Below are 25,087 nucleotides of genomic sequence, written 5' to 3'. Positions count from 1 at the left end.
GGTACCCTCTCAAAAGGTAACATTCCTGGGTGCAAGCTTGAATACAACTGCCCAGATGGCTTTCCTCATGCCAAACAAAGGCAACTGACTACTTACGTCAAACTGATGGCAACAAAAACCCAGTTAACTGCAAGACAAACTCTGCAGGCTTTGGGGTCCATGGCATCCTGCATCCTACTGATTCCATATGCAAGACTGCATATGAGGAAACTACAATGGTACCTAAAATTTTATGGAGTCAACATTGTCACAGTCGGGAAGCAATGATTCCTCTCATTCCCTGTCTACAACAGGAGTTTCTATGGTGGGCAAAGGCATGTCACCAGAACATGGGACGGGCTTTCACTCTACCCCCTGCCAGCCAAACCTTAACAACAGATGCATCAGATTATGCATGGGGGGGCCCATCTGGCGGGAAGATGCATTCAGGGCATATGGACTCCAAAACAAATGCATCTGCATATCAATAAAAAAGAGATGTTAGCTGTTCAAAATGCCCTGACAGCCTTCAAGGACTTACTTCATCCAGGACAACTACTGATAAATACGGACAACACCACGGTGATGTGGTATATAAACAAGCAGGGGGGCACGCACTCATACCCCCTTTGCAGACTAGCCATCGCACTGTGGGACACAGCCTTGACTTACCAAGTGCATCTTCAAGCCCAATTCCTGCCAGGAAAGCAAAATACTCTGGCAGACAATTTAAGCAGAAACCTTATGGACCCTCATGAGTGGAAGCTAGATCCACAAGTCTTCAGCATGATTACAAAGAAATGGGGGAGCCCGGACATAGACCTCTTTGCCTCTCTTCGGAATTATCAACTGAAAAAAATTCTGCACAAGGACTTATCACAGACAAGCATGGAAATTAGACGCCCTATCGTTCAGTTGGAAAAACCTGTCAGTCTACGCCTTTCCTCCTCTGCCTCTTCTTCCCAGGGTCCTACTAAAAGTCAGACAAGAGAAACCAAAGATGATACTAATTGCCCCGGACTGCACCCGCCAATACTGGTACCCAATCCTAAGGAACATGTCTCAATTTCCAGCTTGGTACCTACCTCAAATACCTCACTTACTGTCCCAGCAAAACAATCAGATCCTGCACAATCAGCTCCAAACACTGAACCTGGCAGCATGGCTGATCATGTAGTTATTCAAACACCTCTCAGTAAAGCAGTGATGGATGTCATTTTGGAAGCCAGAAGGCCTAGTACTAGAAAATCTTATGCTGATAAATGGAAGAGATTCTGTGCTTGGAACCAAGCACAAGGAACTCATACAGCAGAGCCAAATATTCCTCAGATTTTACAATACTTGACTGAGATGCTTGACAAGGGCCTATCTTTTTCATCAATACAAATCCATGCCTCTGCCATCTCGGCTCATTACAACACAGAGCCACCAATCTTTTCTCATGCTTTACTAAAGCAGTATCTTACAGGGGCCAAAAATTCAAGGCCTCCCAGAAGATCACCAGTTCCTGCATGGGACCTCAATTATGTGTTGGACAAGCTCACCCTGCCTCCATTTGAACCAGCTGCTATTGCAGATCTAAAGTTCTTATAATGGAAAACAGCTCTGCTCTTGGCAATTACTTCTGCAAGAAGAGTCTCAAGAGCTACAGGCCCTCATGGCTGTAGAGCCTTTTATCATATTTTACCCAGACAGGTGTCCCTGAGGACCAATCCTTCATTTATGCCTAAGGTGGTTTCCAGTGTGGCTCTTAACCAAACTATTCATCTGCCAACTTTTTATCCAAATCCACAGAACAAGGGGGAGAGGATTCTGCATTCCTTGGACATACACAGACAACTAAGATTCTACTTGAGCAGGACTAAAGCTCTAAGAAAAACTGAGCAGTTACTAGTGACATTTGCTGCAGGATCAGAGGGAAAGGCTATTTCAAAGCAGACTATTTCAAAGTGGATAAGCCACTGCATTTGTTTCTGCTACTTACACCATGGCAAACCTGTGCCCATGGGCATTAGGTCTCATTCCACCAGGGCTGCAGCTACATCAGCAGCTTTTCTCAGAGGAGTACCAACCAAAGACATTCTAGAGGCTGCTACTTGGAGTTCTGTTCACACTTTTACAAGGCATTACAATTTGTCTCTCTACTCTAAGTCCAGGGCAGGCTTTGCCACTGCAGTTCTGCAGGGCCTTATAGCCGCCCCTAATGCTGTTTAGCTCCAGCCTCCCATCCATAGCTTTGGGATTCTACCCAAATGTAATGACTGCAACAGTGAAACATGAAGAACATAGTACAGTTGTGTACACTTACCATAAATGTAGATGTTCGAGTGTATTCACTGTTGCAGTCCAGGTTACCCGCCCACCATCCCCCTTTTTATTCTGGAGTGTTCTTTTTCCTTCACTATCTTCTACAACCTTTTTGGTGTATTTGCTTTTAGATGAAGGTAATGTTTGTATTGTTGCATGTATATATAGTTTATATATATTTTTGCTACCCTTTTGGGGGCACCTGACATCTGAGACAAGAAAAACTAAAGAAAATGGCGTTGGCTGTTTGTTTTATACCCCTGACTACCTGACTACCTGATGTCATGGAAGAGGAGACAGCAACCGACGCAGGACCCAAGACTTTGGGATTCAGGCCGACTGAGGGCAACCTGCCAGCAGATTACCCAAATGTAATGACTGCAACAGTGAATACACTCGAACATCTACATTTATGGTAAGGGTACACAACTGTACTTTTCTCTTGCTCTAGAGGACTTTGAAATCAGTGTAGTTGTGTGATCCCTTGCAGCACACAAAAAATGCTAACAGAGATTTCCATTATTTATCTAAAATCCCTGAAGAGCACAGTGGTTCTCAGTGCTGCATAGATGTTCAGAAAATGTTTCTCATTCCAGCGTGTATAAGAAAATAATATTTAAGCAATAACCCACTTCTGGGTGTGGGTAATGCTAGATTTACCCATGGTTGGTGTGGTTTGGTCACGAGGGCAAACAAAGACAACCGTGGGTATATCTAGCATTACCCACACCCAGATGTGGGTTATTGCTACTATACAATGACATTATTTAAGAAAAATACTACTTACTTTTCTTAAGTAATGTTTTTGTAGAATACTGCCACGGTGCCCTTCCTCAGTTTCCGCTACCCTGGGGCTTTTTCTGATGTACTGCGCATGCGTATGGAACTTGTGTTCCCATGCTTACACAGTACATCAGAGCTGCTTAGAGGAAGCAATGGAGAAAGGAAGATCTCTGTTGCTTTTTTAAAGCTAACGAGTTTAACATAGCAAGATACCTTCAAATCTCGCTATGTTAGACGTATAACATAGCAAGATTAAAGCAACAGAGATCTTCCTTTCTCCATTGCTAGCTGTGCTCACAAAAAAAAAAAAAAAAAAATCGGGACATGTACTAATGGAAAAAGTCTGGGCGACCGGACCTTTTTCCATTAGTATATGTTAGATTTACAACGGCACGCTGGTTGGGCTGGCCAATCAGCATACACATTTTGGAATGCTAATTGCCAGTCATTATATAATTAACTTTTTACGTGTAATTTTTTTTGTGTAGATACATTCATTTCCAAGCAACATATTGATAATCTATCATGTACTGGTTCAGATGCGTATAGCACTATTTCCTCTTTCTATAAAGCTATACTGCCGTCAGTCTTAACATGATTTTCTGAGAGAGCGAGAGAGAATACATTTTTTATATTTACATATATTCTTCAAAATTATCGACAAATTCCAGTTCATCTTGGTTCTGAAATATGACAGTTATACCAAGAGAGTTTGGAATTTTGCTGTACTGGCACTAAGATGTCAAATGTATGACTTGATATCACATTAAAGGTGTTAAATTATGGTGGTCACAAGAGATGTACTTCTGGTTTTTGAGTACACAAAAGTAATATCATTTGTCTTTTTATTGTAATACCACTGCATGCAGTATGCATTAAATTTCGTATACCTTTCTAATGCATGTCTACCTCATGAATTGTTATACCCCTCCCCAGTGCAAGGCAGGAGTGTTTTCTTGGCATCTTTACCTTTTGCACTTAAATACTTACACAAAATAAGAAATAAAAAATGTGTGAAGTATGCCTAAATCTGTACCAGCAGGCAGGTCTCTATTTTATAGATGAGAACAAGAAAAATCCTTGTTTCTCACAAATGTAGTTTTCAGTAATTGGTCTCAAGACCACATAGTGACACTTGCTAGGATGAATTCGGTGACATGCTTTTTCAGCTTCTTGGGCTATGCAAGTATATTTTCATCTTCAAAACTAAATGCCATACTTGGCAGATAGACGTTTCAGTACATGCAGTATAGTCCATGAAATCAGATCTGAATTGTGCAGATTTAGAGTTACTTTATCAGGTTGTAGGCAGAGTAACTTGCAAATTACATTTCAGAGAACTTGCAACATTTCCTGTAACCCTGTTATAGAGCTTAGTATATTATGTGGTATGTAACTCATACTAATTGTGTTTAATCCCGCTGCAAAAATGAAGGATATCATTTTTAATATTTCTGAGAAAATAGGTTGGATTTTGAAAGGATATTTTTTATCTTCATGGGAGGGGACAGCACATTCATTTAAAAGTTAAGAAAATTAGTATACAAAGAAATATTTCAAATTTATATATTCTAGAAAAAGAATGTCCCACACAGGAGTATTTTGCATGAAGGCAGATGTTAACTAGCTCCCTACATGCAGCAGTACTGCTTTGCCCAGCACTTCATTCCTCCCTTGGCATTACTGGTGATGGCCCTGAAGGCTGATGGTAAAGAAATACACTTATAGTTGGCATTGCCTAAAGCTTTCCAGGTAAAAAGCTTTTACTGAGCATCAGTTTAAGTTGCAATGCATCAAAAAAACAGCTTGAAGGCTGAAGAAATAAGTTTAAAAAGTTTTAAATAATGTTGTAGAATTGTATTGTATTCTATGTTTTCTGTGATGTAAAGAGGTATGTTTTTATAAATAATTTTTAAAGTAGACAGACTGCTAATGACTTAATTATGCTTAGTCTTTGAATTGTACTAGTATCAAGTAATTAGTTACTTAGCAAACATAATTCTCTGTGTGTCTGTTGGTTGGGGTGTCCCAGGGGAATAGTATATTTGTATTTAGTTTATGGTCTTTTAGTTGTTGAGTATGATCTGAAGAAACAAAAGTGGTTTTGCAAAAGCACTCGGCATTTTTTATTAAAGTCTTGGCTTGTTTTATCTACTCGCTCTGTTTCTGCTGCATTTTTTGCACCTTCCCCTTGTCAATGGCCTTGGTGAATGTTCAAAAAAATCATCCAGGTTTTTAAAGAGGCAGGATCTGCCCTTAACAAAGCCGAACTGGGTAGGATCCAGTGTCAATATCTCCCAATATATCTTTATGAGGAGGTCCATGATGATCCTTTCCATAGCTTTGCAGACAAGCTGGTCAGGCTTAGTTTCCAGGATCGTTTAGGAGGCACAGGAGGGACCAGAGAGGAGGCTATGGTGGGACCACTGTTGCTTAGCACGGTTCTTTGGCTGGCTGAGGGCTGTTGTTTTTTAGTTTGAGTTTAGTTATGTTTGGAGTTCATGTGAGTGGGCGAGTTCATGTGGGGCGCAGCCGGGTCACCATCCTGGTCCCATTGATGCTGTGCTTTTACCTGAGCATCTGTGCTCTTACCTGAGCATCTGAGATGTCAGGGGGCATCTGCTGATGGGATTTGGTGGGAGGGAGGAGGGTGGGGCAGGAGGGAGAAATTTAGCTGAACCTGTCAGCTAGGATGTTGGCAATTTTGGTGGTTTCAGTGTATTTTTTGACTAATTGGACTAATTCTGAGCATATCTACCCAGGGACTTACATACTTAACTATCCTGAAGTTTTTGCTAATACTGATCAGTGATGCCTTCCCTTTTTGAGATTTTGCTCTATCATTTAGTAGCTTCCTCCTTCTATTGTATAGTTTGTTTATTATGGATGGGGTCCACCAGACAGGGCGTACCTTTTGGGTCTCCAGTGTTTTTTTCATTGAATTTTTAGAACCGAGCAGTTTATTGCAGAGGATTTACTTTTTTTTTAATCTATATTTATTTATTTTACATTTGTTTACCGGAAAGGTCCAACTGGGCTAATAGCCCATTTTCATCAGAGGCCCAGGGAGAAAAGCTCCAAAAAAGAGAAAGAAAAAGACAAATATAATAGATTCTGACGGTAAAACCTAGATACACATATATTATTAAAGGGAAATAATAACCAGCAAAATATTTTACATGATTATACATAGGTTTGAAAATAGCATCATAAGTTAATTGATTTAGTGGATTAGTAACGAAAAATGACTATTACAAATAGCAGTACATTTAAATGCAATAAATGTTAGAATCAAGGAAGGACTACATTCCATGGATCCATCTGGCAGGAGTAGTAGGAAGTTAGAGTAGGATTTAGGTGGAGGGGGTGAGGAAGTTGCTTGTATGCACTGATGCGAGAAAAAGAAGAAGTGGGTAGGATGGGGTATGAAAAAGTAAAAAAATCATCCTGTGGTAGTGCAAGAGTATTGCCAATTGTTGTATAGGTGTTCCTTGAGCAGCAGTTTAAAATTGGTGATAGAGGTAGTGTTGTTTATGTGTTGGGGAATGGAGTTCCAGGATTTTGCTATTTGGTTAGAAAAGAGGGCGTCACCAAAGTTGTTATTGGCTTTGGTAATTTTTACTAGCAGTTTGTCAGATGAGTGAAGGGTACGGTAGGTGGAGTATGGTTAGATTAAGTTTTTGAGGGAAGGGCAGTTATCAGGTTGGTGTATAATGGTGTGGGCAACTGCAAGTTGGTTGAATGCTAGTAGGTGTAAATTCAATCCATCTTAGCTGTTTTAAGGCAGTGCAGTGGTGTGTACGGTTGGGGAGGCTGGTTGCAAATTTGGCAGTTTTGTGATAGCAGGCCTCTAATTTGTTAAGATTGGATTTCCCAAGGTTAGTAAAAATAGGGGAGGCATACATTAAGGTAGTTAGTAGGTATGCTTTGGCAATGGATTGTCTAGTAGTAGGGGTGAGGAATGTTGTGGATCTATATAATGAACCAGGTTTAATGTGGACGTTTTTTATGGAGAGTGATATATCTTTGTCATCCTTTGTTGAATGAGTTGGTGCACTTGTCCTAAGACTATTTTTCAGCCTGGGCCAATTTTTCAGCAATGAATTACATTTCTGTGACACTGTATGATTCCTAAGAGAATAAGAAACACATTTCACAAAAACAAGAAATACTTCTCAGAGAGGAAAAAGAACATGATAGTTGCAAGTTATCTTTCTGCCCCACATCTGCTAATACCTTTATTTCATCCCACCCAGCCTACCTTCTCACCATCCGACTTACTATTTCTTATACCTCCCTCTAGCTTTTCTTTTTCTCCTTGTGTTCATCCTAATACTAGATATGGTCTTCAACCTCATGCCTTCCAGTAAATATTATGTAAATTTGTATTTGATAGTCCATGGAAAAGGGTCAAATAACTTACTGTAATTTTCTTACACATTGTTTCTTCAGCTACTCACTGTTTTTGTACAGCTTACTCATGAAAATCTATACTGCCAAGTAGGACTAAGTAAGTCAGCAAAAGGACATAAAATCTTACAATGTACCAGGCTGCCTGATTATCAGTGCCAAATTTGGCCTTTGGAAATCCTACTCAACCACTTTAGTCTAAGCCCGTCTAATGGTCACATTCCTTAAGCCAGGAAAACAGTTATTGTAACACTATTGCACAAGGATGGTCCAACCACAGACCCTAGTAAATACAGACCCACTAGCCTCATATGGAAAGCTACGGAGTACATTGTCTCAGACTTCATTAATCTGGACAATGGAAATCTCTTAACCCTGGACTCTTATCAGTTTGGGTTTATCCAAGTTAGATCCTGCCTATTAAACCTTATTCATTTCTTTGAAAAAGTAACTGAGCAGCAGATAATGGTTATGCAGTACATACAGCATATCTAGAGCTGGCCAAGGCTTTCACCACTGTTCCCCATGCGAGCATTATTCACAGACTTGTAAATTTGAATGTAATTATTAATTATAAGTAATGTGCGATGGATAACTAACTGGCTGTCTGACAGAACACATGTGGTTAGAGTAGCAGGTGCCATTTCTGAAAGCAAAACAGATATCACTGGTGTACCACAGGGCTTCATTTTTGTGCCCTCTCTTATCTAGCATATAGTTCTCAGACCTTCAAGCCAACATGCCTGGTCTATGGTTAAGTTTGCAGATGACTGTAAACTGGCTGTTACTATTTGATCCTCAACTGACTCACAAATGCTCCATTGTGGTTCAGACCATGTTAATTAGTGCAAGGACAATGGTCTGAAATTAAATGTAAAAAAAAAATGCAGCATAGTTAATTTTTGGTAAACAAAAGCAGTTTAATTTACTGTAGAGGAGATGCACCCCACCAGTCAGACTGTGACACTGCTGTAAGCAATTTGGGTACTCCTGTTGATAATTCCTCATCATTTTACAATTATATTTCACAGTAGTTTGGAAAGGCTTTTATCTGGCTCATCTAATTTCCAAAGGCATCTCTACTAAATACACATAAGTAGCAATTCCCTTTACTCATATCTTATCAGACATATTATTGAATATAATGCACCATTTTTAAGTTAGGCAAGTTTTAAGCTAGCTGTCCTTTCTGGGTCATTTTAAGCCTGACCAATTTCCCATTTCATAGGTGAGAATTAACCCTTGTACCTTGTGACTGTAAGACAAATACTTTAACCATTATACCAAATCCTAAACCCTTTTTTTTGCACTCAGTCTTATTCCTGTCTTTCATCTTTATAAATGTCATCACATCAGGAAAAATATAAGTTTTTCCTGATCTGACAAAGTCTATAAGACTCATTTTGATGATTTGAAGGGATTTAATAAGAACAGTCTGGAAATTCCAGATAGAAGCTAAAGTTCACTCTCCTTCCTGAACCACAGCTAACTCTTGAGCTTCTCCCTTTGGCTTTCACCTCTGGAACAGATCGCCACTCTATGGCAAGCAGAGTAGTACCCTTGCTACCGTCAAGGTAAACCCTGATAACCGGATGGGCAGCCTCAAATTCTCTCCCGGTCTATGCCTTATCCTCCTTGAATCTAGAGGGAAATTTTGAGTAGAGTTTTTTGCCTAGGCTTGAAATAGTCTGCTGTCTGATCACTTGGTACTTACCTATGGACCTAAAAAATAGCAGACCATATATGCATGATAGCAGCAATCAATACAGTGCTGTAGGAAGTTTGATCCCCCACTTAGCATAAATTTGTGATTCTGTTAACCAGCACATTCTTTAAGTTTTCTATTAGGCATTGGGCTATCTTGCCAACACAAGCCAAAGGTTTTTCACCTATCATGAAAGCAGATCAAAAAGTATCAGGTGAGGTATAACTGCAGCCTCCATCAGCCCAGTCCCTGGGGTGAGTCACATGGCTCAACATTCGGCACAATTATATTCTGAGGGTGAGCCACATGTCTCACGTATATCTTCCATCATTGTAAATGGCATGTAGATATGTAATCATGCAGCTTGATTTTAGCCATGATTGCAATGACTCATCACTTTTCTCTTCAGCCTGTTCTGTCTGTTGTACAGACAGTGCTGCAGTACGGAACTAGCGTTGCCTATCACTCTGTTGTCCATTTGGCCTGTACTTATCCAGAGAAATTCCAAGTTTATTGATGGAACACTGAATTTGCTGCTGTTTTTGTGTATACCAGTGTCATGGTCCTGTACCTGTATTCATTGTACAGTACTACACTGCTTTTCTGATTTTTCTTAGATAAATACAGCATTGATGATCTGAGTACAGTTATCAATGTGTAAACATTTCATGCCGTTCTTCAGCTGGTGCTTATTTACGCAACATATGAACCCATTTTTTCATTGTTGCACATATTTCAGTGTATATACTCATTTTTTGTGAGTTGAAGTGGTGTTTATATTTTGGACTGTTTTGTTAGTAAATATTGTCTGTAGAATTTCCCCAAGTCTGTATTGAATACAGGCGATGCCCAGTTGGTACCCAGGTCTGTACTGAATACATGTTCTGCCCGGTTGGTCCCCAGGTCTGTACGGAATATAGGCTCTGTCCAGTTGGTCCCCAGGTCTGTACTAAATTTAGGCTCACTATTTGATCCCCAGGCCTGTATTGAATGTAGGCTTTGCCCAAACTGAAATAGTACACTTCAGTTGTGAAAATGTTAAATTTCACTGCTGAATGGGATTTAGCAAATAATGCATCAGTTTTAAACACACTGAAGGAATATTTGAAACTTATTGTATTAGTAAAGATATTGGGGGGGTAATCAGCACAAAGTCACAGCCACATTTAAATTTTCTCCTTGCTTTTCTGAGCTCCTCACATTCTCCCTGACCCTCATCTGCTCCCAGTTTGTCTTCTTACCTTCTAGGTTAACAGACCCACATTATTATCTGCTAGGCTAATCCTGAACCATGTTCATGGCCTCGGAGGGACTGAGGACCCAAATCAGTGTCATATTGTTGTTAGGGAGAGCTTTCAGTTATCTGCACCTCTACATGCCCTGTAATACTCCAAAATCAGAAAGTGTAAATGGACCTAAACATTAAACTATTCCTCTCTTTTGCAAGTAGTACATATCACAAGATGCCATGCCCACCCTGAGGCAGCACCTCATGGTTGTTTTCCCATGCTCTGTCAGAGAACCCAAACTGAGCTACTCTTTTTTAAGTATGTGCATCTCCTTTATCCTCTAGGAATAGCATGCTTATAGTTCCTGCCTGCACTGTCACGTACCCCAGCTGCTATTTGAACATGGGTCGCTTGGGCTGTACTCACTTCTTTATCCTTCTATGCCTCCTACACATACACATTTAAACTTAAATGGTCTTATTACTGATTCCTGTGGAACTATTGCAAACAAACTTCATTACTGATCACTGAACATGCTGTATGGCTTTTTTGTTTTTAAGGCTCAACATCGTATTTCTGATGATGACCTCACAGTTAAGCTGTCAGTGCCAAATGACACCATCGTTATCAACAATACCCACAACACCCTTGGAAGCTTACGTCACTCCAATCGCTATGAGCGCATCAATTCCAGTGAGACAGAGTACCAGGAGCCTAGTAGGTTACGGATGAAACTTCCAGATGTTCACCATGGCGCTGAGAATTCAGGTGAGAACTAGGCTGCTGCTTCCACCAATGTTCTTTTCAATGAGTTGGAACATATAGAGAAGGTTCATCAGATGTCTGATCCTTATGGTATTACTAATTTTTTTATTTCTTTGGAGTATCCATACATCATCAGTGTGGTGTGTGTGTGTGTGTGTGTGTGTGTGTGTGTGTGTGTGTGTGTGTGTGTGTGTGTCTCTCTCCTTGGAATTTCAGCTCACTCACTCTTCATGCATTCAAGTAAAACTACCCTTAATTTAACGTCTGACTGAGACTAAAGTGTGGGTGCACCCTGTTCAGAAGATGTGCAATTGGATGGATAAGTCTACAAGGAGGCTGCAGATGAGTATGTTGCAGGCTTGAAGCTAGGAGCATCAGTACTTAACCCCTGTGTTGCACATTAAGATGTTGCTATCTAAGCCAAACTACACTGCTACGTCTGCACAGTCATTAGCTGGAAGCAGGTAAATAATTATTGCTTGCATCTTCCGAAACATTGTCATCGCCCTTCAGCAGGGGGCAACATTACAGTATTCCTGCATTTGCCATAGTGACAGGGAACCTACAATGGAATATGAAAGCTGTTTGACCTGTTCAGTCTACCTAACAAAGCTGAAGGAGACTAACTTGATTTCTAGAAGCTTTAGTCATTTTCCTTGCTTTAATATGATGTAGCCTAATGAACCCAACTCACTGGTTCTGCAAGTCACTACAACTGCATTTTTTATGTTTACTGTATTGTACACAGTGTGATAGAAAACCATTAAGTACTATTTTTCCTTGAGATGAAAGATACTAAAATCAGTGACTATTAATTTTTTTGTTGGCCATCAGTTGGTGTTAGTGAATGTCATCAGTCAAGCTATTTATTTATTTATCGACTATTTTTCTAATCAAGCATTGCCCTTGGAGCAATACACCTTTAAGGGACATATGCGGACATAAAGAAGTTAACTGACTTACTCATGCAAGGGTATATTCATGCTTTTTGGAATTAATACACCAGATTCTACAATGTAGTCCAGTTCCCTACTCAAACTGTAATCTCACAAACCACAAACAAACACAACATGATTCCAGGTGTCATGCTATTTAGTACTGCAGTGTTAAAGTCCTCAAATCACAGGCTTAATAAAATAACCAACCAGAAGTTCTAAAAAGCTATTTAATAATATATGCATAAGGTAGATATACTGTTTTAAATGGTGTACTTTGTTGCATGCATGACAGGTGCTTGGCAATAACCTTATACTTAAAAATCACAGAATGAGCCAACAGGAACTAAAGGGGCTCATGGCTAGGGATGAAACTTGTAGTTCAACTCCACTAATGTCATGTTGTGTTGCCTCCCCATTGTGTCTTTTTCCCATGTGATTTATGTGCTTCTGGGTTCTATGCAGGTGCCAGAGGCCATTTTCTTATGACTATGCCACTCTTGTAAACCCTGGCTATCCACATCATATGATTTTTGGTAATTGTACACCCGTTCTCAAGCCTCACATAACTTTGCTGCCCATGAACACTGTCACGGCAGCTGTACTCATCCAGATTACATGACTCTGACACTGGAGTGTAAACAGTTATTTCACAAGGTTGCAATTAGTTTACACATTTCTGCTTTTCACATCATTTCACCATGGCACATATGTTTGTAATAGTATTTTAAGAATGCCATTGTGTCTGCCACTTTGAGAATTGTAATTTCTTGAATCCCATGATTTATGTAAAATATTTGCTTGTTAGGGCTTGGGTTTTCTTGTATGTATGTGAACTGAAGTTTAAAAAGTTGTACAGTTTTGGCTTTTACTAATCACTTGCAACACAGATCTTCCAGGTCAGGTACTTGTAACTATTGAATCTAAGTTATCTCTGTAAGAGTCATTGAACAGTAGCACTTGCATAACAACTCTTGTATTTCAAATTGCAGAGCTGTAATGTGCACATTCAGAACTGATTTGCTAGACTGTGGGCTTTTGGTGTTTTCCTGTGAATCCTGATCTCAGAGGTCATGTGACTGAATGGACCACATGCAATCTCTGATTTTCCGAATCATTATTTGTGAGGACTGCAAGCAAGCTGCAGTGTATGTAGGTTATGCAAACGCTCTATGAACTACTTGGGCCTTGACTTAGTACAACTCAAATTCTTGCATTTCAGGGAGCAGTAAGATGGAATGCTCATGTGTGTGTGAACTGGTTTTCTCACAGGGCTAGATAATGGCTGCTTTTCTTTTAGAACAACAGGTCCTGAAGGTGAAGTTTAACAACTACTACCAAACATAAGTGCAACCAAGGCTGACACACAGAAAAAAAGGAAAATGCTGATATGTAAATGTGCTGCTGGTAGCTTGTACTTATATTTAAATACAAATATACTGAACAAATGTTGGTGATGAATACTATGTAAAGAAATATAATGTACATCAACTATTTAACAAATGGACCAGACATTTCAGGTATAGTATCTAAATAGAACTTGAATCAGAACTAGTTCTTTTATTCAAAGAATCATAGGGAACACAAGGCAATTGAGGCACAAGCCCATTTACACATTGCCAAAATGCACCCGCATGTTGCACCCCCTTTCCAAGACTGGCAAAGCAGATCAGTCCTGGAATAAGTTTTGGGTACTCTTTCAATCAAAGATCAGCACCACATAAAGTGCAGAAGCTGGAAGTATATCATTTTATTACATTTCAAAATGCAGCAGATTAAAAAATTACACCAGTTTTTGAAACACCAGTATCTTCTTCAGTAAAAACAAAATCAATAAACATCCATCCCACAGCAGCATTTAAATAACCTCATCAGCACCTAAAAAACATCCCATTAAAGAAACAAACCATATATAAAAAATACATTTTACCAATGGTCATTTAGACCTGGCTTAAGTAACGCTCCAAAATGCACTATCCATGTACATTTTTTTTTTACAAAAACATACTTCCAGCAAATACCTTTAGTATGTACTACATCAATACCTGTAAATTTAAAAACAGCATTTTTATATATTAAAGAATATTTATATAGCACATTATTTTCCCTTCCACAATGTATGTCATTCAACACATACAGTGCTTAAACATCCTGGTAGTTTTTCCTACATAAAAGGTGTGACTGGTACATGATGCCAAATAAACAATGCCCACAGGTCTACATGTAATATATATATTTTGATCGAATAAACATTAGATATGTTTATAGTTGTACATTCTTTGGTGTTATTGACAAACTAGCAAAATGAGCAACCACATGGCCTACAACCCACTAAATGAACACCATCTATGGTTAGTTGTTTAACATTTGCTACACAAGATTTTTTTGTGAATACCCAAATATTTTCCAATAGTTCTAGCTTGCCTAAAACTAAAATCACATTTATCAGGCAAAATATCAGATAAATATGGATGTGTTTTTTTACATTAAACGCTGATTCCATTTTGGGTTGTAGGATCACTGGCTACAGAGTGGTTGTTTTTGTTTTTATTTTTTTATGGATGTGATTTTAAAACACAACAATAATTGAGGACTGTTTCACAAAATTTCTGGGTATTACTCCTATATGTTGTAACTGACCCGCAGTGGTGGTGCTGCGGTAGCGTTGTTGCCTCACAGTAAGATGCTCTCCGGTTCAATTCAAAACTAGAGTGTCTTCTGCGTGGAGACATGCATGAATGAGCGTACCTTCATTGAAGGTTGTGCATCAGGGCTGGTAACTCGGCACGTAAAAATCAACTACCAATCATTAGCGGACCGGAGTTCCACTGTGGCAACCCCTAACCGGGAAAAGCCAAAAGACACAAACAAACTCCTCTATGTTGTAACCACTGCCTATTTCTATCGAGTATCCTTATTTCTGTTCTTATAATTCAATAAATCATCTCTATCCATATTTTAAACTTTCTGAACCTGTATATCATCACTATGGTAGTAACCTCTAAATATAAATATTATTGTCAAATCTTTAGTAAAATAGTCAGAATCCTTCCTACAAAATCATATTCAACAACCACTCAATGAATTGTAAATTAAGTATATTTCTAATAATGTGTTGGATGACAACTATGGGCCTATAATTAAGAATTCCTGTTAAAGGGCTTACAAAAAGACCCTAGTTGAAAATGTAGCATCAGCATTTTTTCAATATCGACATCAAGAAAGGAAAGTTGATGTTGGTGAACCTCAACACTAAACTCTATGTACTGTTTATTTTGATTTGTACAAATTCATTTAGTTCTCCTTTTTCTGATTACCAGATCAACCACAATCATCTAAGAATCTTCTCCACATGTCCGTAGCATTCTAATATAAATTATTTTCTACATCATAAGTCATAGACTCCTCCAAATAACTCATGAATAGGTCTGCAGATGTTTGGTTGAATACATGTGATACTGTAAGGTGATGTTCCTTTGGGTCAGGTAGGGGTATTTTTTCTGAATTTAATGCCAAAAGGTTTGTATTTCCAAAACTTTGGGGATTAGTTTGTGTGTGAGTGTTTGCCAGTTAGGATTAGAGTGATGGCTAAGACAGAGGATAGATTAGATTATTTGTTCTTGTTTGTTTCATGTATGTGAGCAAGAGGTAAGCATGAGTGAGGGTATTTGCAGGTTAGGGCTGGGTTAGGGGATACATTCAGTGCAGTGTGCGTCTGTGTGTTGATGCTTGTGGTGGCTCTCACGTCTTGATTAGTGATATTACGGAAAGGCTTTTTGCAAGATAAGGTACAGGGTGTGGGTTAATGGCAGGGGCAGAGTTAGGTCTGGTATCATTAGACTTTTGATCCGCTGTGGTGACCCCTAATCGAGAAAAGCCGAATGAAGAAGTAAGTTATTTTCTATCAAAATATAACTATTGATAATAAGCTCTGCATTTAAAGTGTCTTCACTACTTTTAAACTAACTTGTTTATAAATAAACTTCTAATTGTTTTTTTAATGTGATCCTCAATTTGCCCTTTTTGTTATGAGAATACTCTTGATGGCTTGATTCTTCGGTTAAGGGTATTCAAGCATCTAAGTGCAGCACTTCTTCGGCATAAAGTGTTTAATCAGTTGTGACATTTTTAATCCATTCTTTTTTCAAACTGCTGATGAAAACTTCCTCTGGACATATAAAATTCACTCTGTTGCCAGCCTGGAGAAGTTTTTATTACATTAATTTTTGCTTCACAAACTTCCTGGAAGAATATATCACAACCCAGAGTGCACATTCTCACACAAGCTGCTTGCAAATGCATAGTGGTGTTAGTGTAACACACTTGGCAGCATCATCAGACACTGGTGCTGCTTTGAAACTACACTTGCACTGCTATACCTGAGCACTGTGATGCAATTGTACCTCACTGCACAATGGGCAGTGGGTTTAACAAAAGTAAGCCCCTCACCTGTTCAGATAATCACGGCCTGAATATTTCTAACGACAGCGTCTAGTGCCTAACTGATAGCTTTGGAATATATAGACAAGAAAGGGAACCATCCTATCATGCTTTCTTACTTTAAAACTAGGACTATAATTGCATTTCATCTAAATAGAAATACCAAGCTACTAAGGAAATCAGCTTTTATATCAGTAAAAATATTCTTTGCTAAGAAAGTTCTCTTAATCATTTCTGTTTTTTTTACACAGCTGTGAATCTGTAACAGCACTGAACCTTATTTTACAATCTTTGTAAATATAGCTACTTTTCCATCTGAAACCATAGTATTCTAACTACTAAGCTTATTTCATATTCCTTTTAAATAGAGCTGATTTATTTCCCCCTAAATCCACATGGTAGTTACTTGTCATGTCCTGTTCTGTTACTATGGGGAGCCCTATGTTTACTGTAAACAAATGTGGGCATTTTTGTCTCATAGCAAAGATATGTACAAGTCATGTAAACAAACAGTAAAATGAAAAAGAAAATCTAAATCGTTGGTAGACTGTGGTTATGGGGAAAAACGTGCAAAGACAAATGACGGGAAGATCTTATTTTTGCTTACATGTTGCTCTGTCAGTTAAAGGAACTGTAATAAAAAGTGTAAGTAACTTTAATGGGCATGAGCAATAGTTTGAAATAGTTGTTTTTTTTCTAGAAAAGGCTAATGTGTAATTACTTACATGTCATTCATATGTGGCAGAAATGGAGGCCATTTCTTTTATATATAGTGTGTGCACACACAAACACACACATGTCCCCACACCATATATAAATATGTATAGTTTTGGGTACGTGTATAATGTTTTAAGACAATAAGGATATGGCAGTGCGCACATCTGTAGTCTACACTGATATGAACAAGTCTGTTCTTCTTCATTTTTTAGAGAAACTAATGTTTCATAACTTGTGCAAGCTCCTCCTTCCTTTGCCCCCACCAAGATATTTTCAGTTTTGTTCATTTGCCCATGGTGTTTGTAGACAAAAACAATGAAGACTGCTGCATTATTTTGGATTAGTTTAGAATTTAAAATACATTTTATGAAACAAACCTAGTAACATATCCATTTCAGAGACACTGAGAGTACATTAATTTAAGTGACATATGTCATCATACGTTATACTGTCAGAAGATGAGAGGCCTGTCCTCTAATATCCAAGCTCCATGAGAGCCAATCACTGTAGCTTCCAAACATCATGGTTTGTCCAGCTGTAACTGTGACTACCAGATGTGTTTGGATCACTGTCAATGAAGATCATTGTGGGATTAATATTCACTGAACTGACAAACACTGCTATTCCGGCCAAGTTCATGATACAAAAAGTAAGAAGATCTGACTAAAACCCTGAATATCTGAGCCAAGTCATGTTACTCCATTTAATGTTTTATGGCTATAAAAAATTCAAACACAAAACAAATGGAGTAAGCACATTTGTGCAAATTAGTAAGTATTAGGTAGATTGTAGAGGAATTAAAAATATATATAGTTCAGCATTTTTCAGTGATGCCGAATATTGTTGTAGCTTTAAGATACAATTATTATAATCTGTGTACCTAATTAACAAAAGCATGAAAAGGAATGTTTAGCTACATATACATTTTATAAAGACATTCTTTTGGGATTATTAAAAAGCTATTGGGTTTTTGTAAAATGTATGTTGGTTGGCAATCTAGTGCTGTGTGCATTCAGAATGTCAACATTCTTGATTTGTTCGGGCAGTTGTGGTTTACCAGCCTTATCACTCACAGAATATTTATATTTCCTACGTTAGGCAGAAGACTGACTCATATACTTAAAAACCTCATAGTATTTCTAACCTGAATGACAGGCGTAAGACTCACAGAGTCCTAGCAAAGTATAGGCAGCTCTTATGAGCTTATGGACAGTTTGAATACTGTTGGGTGTATCAGCTTCAACCAGATGAAAAGAACTTACAAACTACTGTTCTGGAAGAGTAGATATTCTTCCCACAACCTCCATGCTGGAGAGATCCCCACAACCTCTATTATAACTAGCTCTAATGTCCCTAACTGTAAGGATGATTTATAGGATGCAGTACTGCAGGAATCCTTCTGTTAAAGTATTGCTAATTTAGATAGAAATAAAAAATATTTCCAATCTAATGAACTGTTGAGATTGTCATGCATATTGCTATGTTTGGCTATGGTAATGTAGTTTTAGGCTTGTTACTTGTAGTATTTTCCTGAGAAGGCAGGCTTGGTCAGAACAAGCAGCATCATTTGTATCCACTTCTGACCCAGTGGCTGTTGTAGGCAAGTCTTTTCAGAAAATCAAAAAAGAGAAGCAGCAAACAATTAATGAGAACATAAAACAGATGTTTCATCTGCAGGACCCAACATTTGTCAGAAACTTCCCAACAAAACTGTGTTCCCTTACCTGAAAGCAGACAAGATAATACCCATACAGGCAAAACTGGAAGTAAAGTTACAGAAAGAGGAGAGGAGAAGTGTTATGGAAGTACCTATTGAGACAGGTCCTTTGTTAATGACCAGTGATGGTCCTTTCCATACTACATTTACCTCTCTGTTCACCTCAGTGGTTTCAAACAGCAACAGAGAAATAAGTCAGAGTGGCATCAACAGGTTCCACTAAAAATAACGTGCAGCTCCAGTTCAAGCTACCCTCAGAGTTAGATAGTTACCTGGTTCTGCTTCTGATGCACACCTCTAACTGCACTGTCAAGCACTAAAACTGGTACACTTGACAGTTTTTTTTTTGGGGGGGGGGTTCTATTTTTGCCTGTCTTTTCTTTTTTCTAGTTTGCCAAAGGGTATTTGTGGATTCACCTCAGACTGCTTGGACTTTATGTAATTCCTTGTGTGCAAGGCTTCCTATCTCAAGAAAGTTCCCTTCCAAGACACTCCAGTGGCATAGAGGGATGAAGCCTTCATTACAGCCTAGTTGACATGGGTTCAATTAGTAGCTCAAGTGACTGACGAAGCATTAGGGAAGTGATAGACATGCCCACCTCAGGTGGGAAGGCACTCATCAATACACTCACAAAGAAGAGGCATAGTCCACTGAGGGAAGTTGCCCTCAGCCTTAATCATTCAGCATGGGGAGGGGATCAGGGCGATCGAGTGGGTAGGTCATAAACAAAAGTCCCCTTGAATGGAAGTGCAGAAAAGGTGAGTCCCCTGGACACCCATCAGAATCCACAATTGGCTCCAGCAAATATTGAGCAAGTCCAGGGGAATTGCAGAATAACTGGTGCATCTAGCATGGACACTGGGTACTGGGCCAGTAACAATGTCATCTGAGGAGACCATGAAAAACTAATAAAAAAACAAGAAAGTTTACTGCCATGGCCTATGTCTTATAGTTCAACAAACTTTGCATTGAGTCGATGTATAACTCTTAAGAAGAAAAAAGCAGATTTTTTCCATCCTAGTAAATGTGACCCCAAAGGGCAATGGTGGACACAAACTCCTCTGTGATACCTGTACATCAAGACAGTGTTGTAGATGTTGACAGGTCTTTTTCTTCACAGTTCCAAACAGGGAAAAAATAAGGATATCTAACAAACTATGGAACATATCTTCTTTTGCCTGGATGGTTCCAAATGAACTACATATAGAAAAGGTTAAATGGTTCCTTAGAAACCTGCGAGTACAGAGCTTCCATTATTCACTGTTAATGGATTCAAATTGATTTATCTGTTCATCTCATATATATCCCAAGTTAGCAAAGTATCCTGACCGATAGTATAAACAGGTAATTTTTCATCTTTTATGACTGGAAACTTGCTAGACAGAAATTTCCCATGATAACAAAAATGTGAGGTTATTCAAGAATAGATTTTTTTTCGTCTCATCTAAATCACTATCTTCCTTTTTTGCCAAGCCTAGCTGCATAACAATGAATTTCTTTGTCAAGAGTCAGACCCAAAACAAAACAATGTTGGGGGCAAAGAACCAAAATCAGGACGATTTTTAAATGTTAGTCTAATCCAGTTAAAAATTTAGTAGAACAGCAGAATTTACATCAACATATACCTTCTGAACAATAAGAAGCATACAATTCTAACGCATTGTAAAGTTTCATGCAAAAATAGGAGGCAAAATCAGGGACAATTGAGAGGTATGCTGTAACCACATGGAGTTGTATAAAAGATGGTACTAATAATCCCTTCATTGGAAACATAGCAATTATTACAGTGTTGGTGGGTTCAGTGAAACCTGCTGCAGTTTCTGAACTTCAGAATAAACCCATATTGTTTAAATTTAGATACGTTATGAACTGACTGGTATTAGGTTGTACAGCTTACGCTGTATTACATTTCCGTATGCGCTGAATTTTCTCTTGCATGGTGTGGACCTTTTGATGCGAAGGTGTAATATTCTTACAGCATTTAAAACTCCAACATTGCATTTGTTTCATACTTCACAACAGCTCAACAGATGTAGAAGTAAAATGACAACAGAAGCTGGATATTACGCCACCATCCACCCGTGGCAAAATTGTTTTTTTCTAATGCCAATTGCAAATACTTGTACTATTTATAATTTTTATTCCACAGGAGACAAAAACTGCATAGAAAATATAACTTTATAGTATGTACTTTTAGTAAGTGATACATTTTATTACAACATACATCATTTAAAAAAGCTGATGCCAATTACTTGCTATTTCCTATGGATTACATTCTCTAAACATGCTAGTTTTATGTTGTGTTGTATAAGGAACCAAAAGAATTCTTAATCCAAGACATGAAGTTCTAGGCCTGATTCCAAAAGACTTGCCCCCATAGTAAGCCTGTTTATTGATAGGCCTTGCAGTGAAGTATGTCATTCACAATGAGAGCAGGTCTTCCAGAAGCAGGATAGACTTACACAGACCAAATATTTTGGAATCTTGGCCTCTTTGTAATACTCTGTCAGCACTGTTGTTCCTTCTTTGCTTTAACTAGCAATTAGTGAATGGAAAGTAGCACATAAATGAGTCGGTGTTTTGATATTTTTATGTATACCTGATATGGAGCATATTTCTTAATCTCAGGATAGAAACATTATTGCATTCATAGAAGCACCCAAGTCTACGATACTATTTAAACAACCATCTTTTTATTGTTGTTATTTTTTCCTTTTGTGTTTTGGTGTGTAATGATTTCATATGGGGCATTTTAATTGCTGAGTAGCTTTATGCAGCATTATTGAGTGGCGTTCGAAAGACATGCGTGAATGGGCGTGCCTTCGTTGAAGGCTGGTCGTCGGGCAGGCACCTCGGCACCGTAAAAATCTACTGCCAATCATTAGCGGACCGGAGTTCTGCTGTGGCGACCCCTAACTGGGAAAAGCCGAAAGAAGAACAACATTATTAAATCTAAGCAGGAAACATAGCAACTCATATAAGAGTTTTTTTGCAAGTCCTAGAATTACAGAAAAAAAACTGAAAACAAGGAAAAATGAATAAAGATGATTGTTGTTCTCTTTTAAGGTTTATTTATTTATTTATTTATTTATTTGTAGAGGACAAACCCTCCTCAGTGAGGAGGCTGCATCACCCAAACCTTTAATAGATATATATATATATATACCAATGCGATCGCCATACCTTAAAGAAAAGGAACACTGAGAGACAGCGACCTTGGACTTACAGCAATTCCCCATTTTCATTATTTTAGGACTTGCATACTTACGAGTTTTAGAATTTAAAAGTTTTACAGAACAGATTTATTTCTTGAATTTCCAAACATATATGTATATGAAAAAGAGGTGTCTGCATTTATTCTGTTGAACAGTAATCACAGTGAACCATGCAGAAACTGCAATTCTAATTTTAGAACTGTGTTCTTAGATATGTGGGAAAACAGAACACATGCTGTTTATTTGGCTTTTGCATTTTTCCTTTTAGTAAGATAGGACATTGATGTGCAAACTGTATGAGTGACGTAGAACAATGAACTTCTGATATGTTGAGTAGAGGCTATGTTTTGAGAGATGCCGATGTTTATTTTAGCTGGCGACAGTTGGGTTAACAAAACTTATGCTTTTCCTAGCTAATGTTTGATTGACAGGATATGATTATAGCAGCCAAACATGTACAGCATAATTATAATTAGGTTATACAACTGTAATTTTACAAACTGGACATCTGAGTACAAAAATGCTTTTCAGCAATTTTTGTAATGAGTTCCTTTCCAAGGCTGTCATCCTTGATTTAATTCTCAGGTCTCCCAATGACTGTGGATCAGATGTTGAGCTTCAGAATATAATGTTCGTAATTTACATTTTACTCTTGCTGTAGAAATGGATCCTACATCCTTAAATAAACACCTGGCAGTCATTTCCTTTTGTCTTCACGGCTATGGTACATCCCTGTACCATACCCACTTACCTTCTTTAACATTGGTGTTGAGTATACTGCCCTGACCTGCTGACTATTTGTGGGCAGTTTTCAAGTTATATTACTTATAAGGTTTATAGGCTTGATAAACTGGATTTTTCCTCTGCTCATATGATTAATGCCATTTTAATGGCACTATATTTAATTCAGTGGAAAGGTAAGGCAGAAATAACAAATGTAATGTACCACTGACTCAAATGCAGTGAGCCAATTCCTTGCATGAAAAAATGTGTATGAAGTTACACTTTTAAAAATGTTTGATTGGTATCAGAAAAGTGCATGATTTGTGGGTTTCACTTTCACTTTTTACCAATTGCTTTCCAGTTAAAATATATATTTACTGTATTTAAATCTGTAGCACTGGGGAAGAAAGCCCTGACCCTGACACAGATGACCAAAGTTTGAGTATGATTTTATTCATTGAAACAGACAGGTAAAGGAGGATGGGAGAAGAGCAGCTTGTGGTTCATCCATCCTGGGGTACAGATTGGTGACTTCACAGTGGCCAACTGTTCCGTTACAAGCACAGGGCTGTATAACATCACGAGCTATAGCCAGAAACAACATGGGCTTGGTGCTGTCAAGCCAGTGATAGTAGCACTCGAAATGTGTGAAGACTGCTCATGTGTCCCAGAAGGTGTCATGGATTCCAGCAAAGGTGTCAGGTGCTCATGTCAGTCAAGACCGGGCAGGGTTAAGGCCATAGAAGAGAGACATTCATAGCCGTCACACAGCATGATGTGCATTCCTTAGTATGGGGAGAAGTCTTGTAGGTCTGCGTCTAGGGTCCCTGTATGGATATCATAGGGCCCCTCTCTGATGGGAAAAACAAACTAACTTAAATGTGGGATGAGGATTTCCTTTAACTTTAGCCTATAAGTGGATAGGGGGAATGATGACAGGGGCACAAACCTTCCTTCAGACTGTCTGGATAATGACCCCTTTAGGCACTACATCTCATTGTGGGAAGGCATGATGATCAACAGTTGGGAAAGGAAAAAGCAACTAGAAAAAAAGGTATTTATTGTGAGAGAGTAGTCAGCCTTAAGTTTACATTCACTCTCTTCTTAAAGATGCTTGCATAAATAATTGTGGCCTATAAAGTGTTTTCCCTTTTTGCTGATGATCTGCCAAAAAGTATTAGTATATAATCATACATCAAGACCCTGTTATTTTGTCATAATTAATTATGTTAGTTGAACAGGTACATGAAGATTTGGAAATAAAGACAGTAAATGAGTATTTTGGGCATGCACTTAAGTATATGTGTCTTTTTTTTTTTCCTTCTTTGATTGCCGGGTAGCACTGTATCAAGTTTTTTTGATTGTTGTAAGGGATGCAGTGTTAAGGATAACCAATAAGTGATGTGCAAAGAGAGGAAGACAAAGTAATCAAATTTAACATTCTGCTTTATAAAATGTAGTCAGCACTGTGTGCATATGTATCAAGACACTAGAATCGGTGGAGTTAAAACCATGAGTCGTGGTGAAGATGTGAACCTGTGAAATAATGTTGTCACAGTAAAGTTTTGTAAATTGGGAAAGCAGTACTATAATAATTATTTCAAGACAAATATTCATAGGTCAGTACAAGGCTAACTACCCTTGGAGGATATTTTAAGCCTAGTCAATTACTCCATGTGAGAATCAAATCCTGCAATTTGCATCTGTAAGGTAAACAGCTTGACCATTACACCAACCTCACACCAACCAAGAGATGCAAACCAATAGCCACTTCCTTAGGATCGATAAGATTGTCAAAGTTTAGAGCTCCGTGTAAAAGTAATGCACCACACATCCTTGGTTGTAAACAGTAGACTGTGAACAGATAGGTAGTGTAATATAAATGTTACCTTAAAGTCTTAATTATAGGCTTGTTTTACAGTCAAAATGACATGTAGTAACCCTTTGTTGAATTTGCTCTGAGTTAAGTTTCTACATTTCCTTTTCTTATATTTCGTAATAATGTGCAATATGCAGCAGATCTTACATCTAGCCTTCCCTATGAAAGACCAAGATGCCCATTTACGTAGAACCTTTGTAATCTGCAGCTATTAAGATGCAATATACACAAAGTGGGGTTTTTTTGAAGTATTTTTCCTATTACGTCTTCCATAGTAGTATA

The 25,087-nt window shown here is 38.3% G+C and overlaps 1 protein-coding gene across 5 annotated transcripts in view; it reads left to right on the top strand.

Annotated features, from left to right (window-relative positions):
- DDR1 (discoidin domain receptor tyrosine kinase 1) overlaps positions 1-25,087 on the top strand; it is a 1,200,914-nt gene that overhangs the window by 1,063,167 nt on the left and 112,660 nt on the right. For all 5 annotated transcript variants that reach the window (XM_044083163.1, XM_044083162.1, XM_044083159.1 and 2 more), the window contains one exon: positions 10,974-11,181. In XM_044083163.1, the coding sequence (XP_043939098.1) occupies positions 10,974-11,181 (208 nt within the window). The remainder of the gene's footprint in view (positions 1-10,973; positions 11,182-25,087) is intronic.

The sequence above is a fragment of the Protopterus annectens genome, chromosome 9.part0 (genome assembly GCF_019279795.1).
Source record: "Protopterus annectens isolate FY-2018-M chromosome 9.part0, PAN1.0, whole genome shotgun sequence".
NCBI lineage: Eukaryota > Metazoa > Chordata > Ceratodontiformes > Protopteridae > Protopterus > Protopterus annectens.
The sequence above is the reverse complement of the archived record's forward strand: the minus strand, read 5'-3'. Positions and strand labels throughout refer to the sequence as shown.